This window comes from Pipistrellus kuhlii, unplaced genomic scaffold (assembly GCF_014108245.1).
Source record: "Pipistrellus kuhlii isolate mPipKuh1 unplaced genomic scaffold, mPipKuh1.p scaffold_m20_p_8, whole genome shotgun sequence".
Lineage (NCBI taxonomy): Eukaryota > Metazoa > Chordata > Mammalia > Chiroptera > Vespertilionidae > Pipistrellus > Pipistrellus kuhlii.
This window is the reverse complement of record NW_023425584.1, coordinates 20,345,578-20,352,221: the sequence shown is the minus strand read 5'-3', so window position 1 is coordinate 20,352,221 and position 6,644 is coordinate 20,345,578. Positions and strand designations below refer to the sequence as shown.

At 39.4% G+C, this 6,644-nt stretch overlaps 1 protein-coding gene across 1 annotated transcript; it reads left to right on the top strand.

Annotated features, from left to right (window-relative positions):
* Positions 1-664: 664 nt before the first annotated feature.
* On the top strand, positions 665-4,138 carry LOC118711366 (secretoglobin family 3A member 2-like). The gene is made up of 3 exons (XM_036424386.1): positions 665-781; positions 3,219-3,418; positions 4,009-4,138. Exons 1-3 carry the CDS (start codon positions 727-729, stop codon positions 4,030-4,032), a joined length of 279 nt encoding a protein of 92 aa, XP_036280279.1. The 5' UTR covers positions 665-726; the 3' UTR covers positions 4,033-4,138.
* The last annotated feature ends 2,506 nt before the right edge of the window (positions 4,139-6,644 follow it).

Genomic DNA, 6,644 nt, shown 5'->3' with positions numbered 1-6,644 from the left:
AAAATGCAGTGTGTGGATTATCTGAATTTGTTGTAGAAAGTAATATGCATTTTCCATTATTTAGTAGGTGTTCACTCTTTCCTTAATCATTTATATTTTTAAAGGGACTTTGTATTGCATGAAAACCATGGCAGCTCACTAACTTATAGGAGTTAATAATAGGAGAGACTTATTAAGTGTTAATCTTGGTTTGGTTCATTTGCATCCTTTGTCTACATAATTTCACTAAATCCTCATCACAATATGACATCCTCAAGTTAGGTCCCAACCCTAGCCTTGCACCTTAAGGGGACTGTGCCATATCATATCTTCCTGAAAGTAGAAAGGTGGAGGAATTCAACAGAACTTTCACTCCTTCTCATGTCAATGCAACACCTCCCCTTCTTTTTCAATATTCTTTCAGAAGAAAGATTCTTAGAGCTCTTTGCCTCGCCCTGGCATCTGCTTTGTTTTGCAAGGGCTTGTGCAAGAGGTCCTTGAGATTGCTTTAAATTAGGGCTTTGTTTCTCATTGGAACATGAGGGAAAGCGGAAAAACCCATTTGTTTAAGTGACAAATATGACCTTCATGCTCTTCATTGCTGCAGCAAGTCAAGTGGGCATGACTGAAATCCAGGTCCTCGAGAGGTGTATAAATATGCCACTGTTAAACTTGCTGAAGCACTTGAGACCCCTGGCTTGGGTGATCTACTGTTTAACTCCAGGCAGATATCACAGATAACTTGCCATGAAGCTGACCATTGTGTTCCTGCTGGTGACCATTGGCATTTGCAGTTACTCTGGTAAGTAGCCTGGAACTTATGACATTTCTCTACTTTTCTGTTCATAGGATACAACTAGTAAGCCATGGCTAAGGGATGTGGTGGAGCGAATTTTAGAATCATAGAATGGTAAGGTTGGAAGGGTTTTCAGATGTACTCTACTTCACACAATCTAAACCCTAGCCCAAACCCCCTAGTTCATGCTACCCAAGAAGTTAGCCAGTTCCCATTGAAGGTCAACAGAGATTTCATTGTTGAGCTTGATCACCATAGTTCCTATCTTCCTCAATATTTAGTCAAAACCTGATTTTGCAGTTTTCTCCTTTTATGCTTTTGACACTATATGGAGTCATACTTGCTATCATCACTGATCAGTCAGGTTGCAAGCTTGATTCTCCTGAGACAGTTACACTAATCTGTTCAGATGCTCCTATTGTGGCTATCTATTGAATGGCTACAATCTGTTGGGCACTGGATAAGCATTGGGAGATTCAGAAATGAATAAGGCATAAATATTGTTCCCCTGGTGCCTATAGTGTGGCAAGGGGGATAAGACTTCTGTAGAAGTGAGTACAGTGGTATTCAGCTAGAGTTCTGGAAAATCTGAGGGCAAATCATTCAATGTGTGGGCGGGGTACAGAGGCTGGCTTCTTGGAGGACAGTGAGAACTGACCCATTCAGTGATGGTCATTGCTCATTCAGAGAACAGAAAGTGTTGTAGAAATATATGAGTATATCAGTACAAACAGAGGAGATACCAAAGTGTTTAGTAAAAAGATCAGTCAAGAGAAACTAAGTGGCAGCTTATAGAATTTTTGACAAATTTGTAATGTCATCAGTTTCAATTATTTTTGTTGTTCAGTTTCATGGACAGACATCCATTGGCAGAGGTGAGCACTAAAAGATGGGTGGAGGGAAATAAATATCATTTACTGGAAGAGAATTCTGGAGGGAAAATAGATAATAGAACATGAAGATAAACAGATTCAATTTTTATGATTTGAATGGGAATATGAAAATGATTCTACCAATGGATACAAGACACTGGGTGGGGCAGGTGAAGGTACATGCTGGGGGTTAGAGAAGGTATAGGGGGAGTTCAAGGGGGGGAAAAGGAGACATATGTACTACTACTTCTAATGTTTCAAACAATAAAAAAATATGAAAAAAATAAAAGGATTCCATAGGAAATGAACAAGGGCAGGGTCTTAGCCAGCAGGAGAATATGTAATAGGAATTCTTAGGAATCTGTTCGTGCACAAGTAAGTTTACATATTTGCATGAATTTTGCAAAAATACATATTTTTCCATTCTCTATATTTTTCTACTGATTCATTTTCTAAGTGAAAGTTACCTTTCTTAAATTGAAGATACAAAATGAAGTTGTCTCATAAATGCCTTGAGAGCTTCCCATGACTCTCAGGAAAAACAAAAACAAAACACCTCAAACTCGTTAGTATGCCATGCAAGGCTTTGAAAAACCTGACCACCTGAATTTTGCAGCCTCAAAATTCCCTCCTCAGCACACCCCTCTGGAGTCCTGCACTCCAGCCATTCTGGGCAGAAGACTCATTACACTGTGCATGTGCTTTCATTTTAATATCTCAGTGCCTTTGTTACTTTTGTTCTTTTTAAAATTCTCTTCCCTTCTTTACCTTCTGATTCTGGCATTTTCCTTAAGACACAACTCTAGCCTCTAAGAAGATTCCTGCAACACTCACCATCATAATTAGTTGTTCCTTCTTTTGAATTTCCATAGAACATTGCCCATCATATGCAGCACTGTGGTGTACACAGATCATATTGTCCAGTAGCCTATGTGAACTCTCAGAATGAAGTGTTCTTATCTTATGTATCTATGTAGCTGCATCAATTGGGACAGAGTCATTGTTCAATTGTTTTTATAGCATTGACTTAAATTGATTGGGAACAGTTTCCTGGGCTGTAGTTGGATCCATTCCTTTCCCCAATTTGAGTTTGCTCATGGTATCTCAATTTACATACAAAGTATATCCTTATTCAGTCAATCACTAGCATGGTTTAAGTGCTTACTACCTGCCAAAGTGCAGTGTGGTGTGCTAGGCACCGGGTTCAGTAGTGAGTAAAACCCAAGTTCCTTTCCTCATGGAGCCTACATTCTAGTGAGAGGAGGGAGGCAGAAACAAAAACATTTAATATTCTAGGTAGTGGTAAGAAAAAATAAAGATGGGGGGTGACAAGTGTGCCATTTTTTAATACCTCTTTAAGAATGTAACTTTTGAGGAGAAACCAAATAATGTAGCTATCTTGGAAAAGAGAGTTCTAGAGAACAGGGACAGCAGGTGCAAAGGTCCCAAGGCAGAATTTTTCAAGATGAGCATGGCTGAAATTTAGGCGCTGATGGACAGAATGGAAGGTGGTGAGGTCATAGACAGGAGCAGATGCTCCTCTTTCACTCTGTTTCCCTTTTGCTCCGCAGCTACTGCCTTCCTCCTCGGTAGTGTCAAGAATGCCGTACCTGATCCTGAAAATTCGCCTTTGGCTTCCATTTCCCTTCTGAATCCATTAAAGAATCTGCTGCAGTCTCTGGGCATTCCTGTTGAGCACCTTGTAGAAGGGCTAAGGAAGTGTGTGAATGAGCTGGGCCCAGAGGCCTCTGTGGCCGTGAAGAAACTGCTGGTAACTACAGCTTGTGGGGTATTTTGTCACAGGCAGGGCTCGGCTACCTGAATACTCATGCATCTCCCACCTCACCCTTTTCTCACTTGTGAATATGTATTTCCCCCTTACTGATGGGTCATACAAAGTTTGCATATTTAGTAATCTTGAGAAAGGTGCAGTGTCTACATTTCCAGTAAGAATATGTGAATAACAGAGACCTGTGGGTTTAAAGAAAAAAACAATAATGTATATATTGATTTTAGAGATAGAGGAAGGAAAAGGAAAAAAGAAAGAGAGAAATATCAGTATGTTGTTTTACTTATTGATTCATTCATTGGTTGATTCTTACATACATCCTGGCTGGACATCTAACCCACGAACTTAGTATACTAGGCTGATGCACTAATCAACTGAACTTCTTCACCAGGGCAAGACTTATTCTCTAGCTGTCACTTTGCCATTTACCAGCTCTGTGATCAGACTTAAGCACTTTGAGTCTTTGATTTCCTGTCAGTAAAGTCATAGCTAAATAGGAGTGACTATTTTTGGAAATGCGCTAATTACATGTAATCTGCTTTTATTTTTATTACTGTCCTTCTGCTTTTCAGGTGGCCCTTTCAAATTTGGTGTGATGACAGAATGGAAGGAGGAGGACGGTCTCCTTCACCCTGGCTGAAACTCCTTCCATCCTAAAATGTAGTGACTCCTGGAAAGAATGAATAAAGCAATTGAGTAGATTTCAGTTTGTCTTATTTTTCTTTCTGGGGTCCTCTGTTCAGAAGGGCCATAACTACATAACCTTTCCTTGGGTCATGGGCTCCAGAGAGCCTGTTGTTCTAAGGGTAACTCAGCTTTTCAATAAGACATGATTCCTTATCTCTAAGGTAAACATCTCCATCGTTTTTTTCTCTGATACTGCTTCCAGACCCCTTATGCTCCTATCCCCATATTCCTAAAGAAACCTTAAAGCATGCAATGAAAAGCATTTTCAGAGTATTTTCTGACAAGTCTAGGGCCTCACATACATCATTGGTTTGGAGTCTAAACCAGCAGAATATGAATCTCTATTAAGTTTGTAGTTATGATAGGACCACTCCAAAGCTTCACTGACTGTTCCACCAAGTTAGGCCTTTACTACATCAGCCTTTGGCGAATGGGTTCTATTCTGTTCTTCCCCACCCCCCTATAATAACATCTATAACAATGCCAGCATTTTCTTTTCAAGACACAATTTTGGTTATATATGGGCACCTGTAAAATAGACTTCAAGTCCCTTAGCGTGGCATGCAAAGCCCTTCATGGTCTCATGAATATCTCTTTATTCACATGGACTCCAGTCACATCCATGCTGAAAAGATAGCCAAATCTCTTTGCTGTTAACACTTTTATGCTTTAATGAAAAGTCAGGTTTTTTTCCCCTACCCAAAATGTCTGCCATAGTCTTCTTTTAGACTTGATCTAGTGCCAGCCTTAGGACTATTTGTCCTTGAATTCATTCCCCATTGTTCCTCTAGTCTGCTCTGGGTAGGGCAGACAGAGGGCATGAAGCTGAACCCTGCAGGTTGACTTTCTCAGGATCCAAAGTCAGTTGACTCTGGGCCTCTGTTCTGCCCTTGGGTGTCCCAGGCAGGAGACAGGTGGCTGGAAAGGGGAAAGCCAGAATGTGGCCGCCTCTCCCTCTCTATTTGGAAGACGCCTCTGGAAGTGTCTGTACCGTGTCTGAGCTGCTACGTCCTGCTGGATAGATTGGTTCTAGCTTTTGTCAGTTGACTCTAGTCTCTGGCTGTTGTTATACCCCTCTCTTTTTGGTCTTCTCAACTGAGTTGCTAGTGGCTTCCTCAGGTTACCAGCTCCTAGGTTACCTCACCATCACCACCTTCACTTTTTAGATCCTCTGTCATTTATTGAATTAGACAATATGTTCCCCTTCTCTCCATAAAATAACAAAATGGAACCCTGTACAAAAGCAATGAAGTGAAAAACAGCAGCTTTAAGCTTGCACAGATTTACCTTTACGTTCAGGCTTTAGGCTTGCACAAATTAGTAATCTAAGTGATCTTGGACAGTTTCCTTAAACTTCCATGCTTTCAATTGCATTATTTCAATATGGAATAGCAATATTTAATTCTTGTTCTTGTGAGCATTCAATGAGGCAATATTTAGAAGGACTAAGCATGGGGCATGTCTCAATAATAACCATTATCATCTTTGGTAGCTTTTGCAGGCTATCTTGGAATGAAAAGCATTGCCGCAGGTTAAGCTTTGATTTAAACTGTCTCTTCTAATTGAATTGTCCTTACTCCTCCTTTTCCAGGTCTCTAAATCCTTTCTCATTTACCAAGATGTAGGTAGATATTATTACCTTGAGAAGTTTTCCCACATTTTACAAGGGAGCATTAATTGCTTTTTGTCCTATTAACCATGCTACCATCTCTGTGCTTCAATATACCAAGCCATCTGCATGTGATCAATTGATCACATATTCAACTAACGTCAAGATTGTGAGTTACTTGAACACAAGATCCATGAGATGCATCCTTATTTTCTTGTTCTCAAGTGGACATTCTATGGTTTAATTTCTTTACTTAATACAGAATATAACAAATATTTACTGATCAGCTGCTCTCTGCTGAACACTGTTATAATTGCTCACGATTATACCAGTAATATTGAACAAAAGAGGCAAAATCTTGCCTCATGGAGCTTTACATTCGATTGGGAGTATAATTCCAAGAACAATTTTTTTAAAGTTTTTACACTGTGTTGAAAGATGAGTGTGCTAGGACAAAAAAAACACAGCTGCTAAAGAGGAAATGGTGGTCCAGGGTTTACAATTTTAAGTAAAAGAATTATTTCAGATAATACAACAGTGTAATTTTATTTAAAATTGCGAACAAAATTCTTACTGAGAAGGTCATCACTGAGAAAGAATTGAAGAAGTGATGGAGAAAGACACTGGCTATCTTCAGGAAGGTATTTTAGGCAGAAGGAAGGGTATATATGCAAGGCTCTGAGGAAATAATGTGGCCTCCTTTCCCTCTATTTGGAAGATAGAAGTACTTGAAGTACTTAAAGAAAGGCAAGGATTCCATATGGCTGAGAAAACAAAGGAATGAGCAGTAAAAGATGAAATGAGAATCAGGTAGCTCAGGTAGGATTGATCTTAGCCACTGTTGTAAGGCTATATATATATATATATATATATATATATATGATATATATATACACATGATATATATATATA

Excerpts from the sequence above, each read along its gene's own strand:
- LOC118711366 (XM_036424386.1), top strand. The coding sequence starts at position 727 with ATGAAGCTGACCATTGTGTTCCTGCTGGTGACCATTGGCATTTGCAGT. Across the intron at positions 782-3,218 it reads TGGCATTTGCAGTTACTCTG|CTACTGCCTTCCTCCTCGGT; the intron begins GTAAGTAGCCTG and ends TTTGCTCCGCAG. Across the intron at positions 3,419-4,008 it reads TGGCCGTGAAGAAACTGCTG|GTGGCCCTTTCAAATTTGGT; the intron begins GTAACTACAGCT and ends TCTGCTTTTCAG.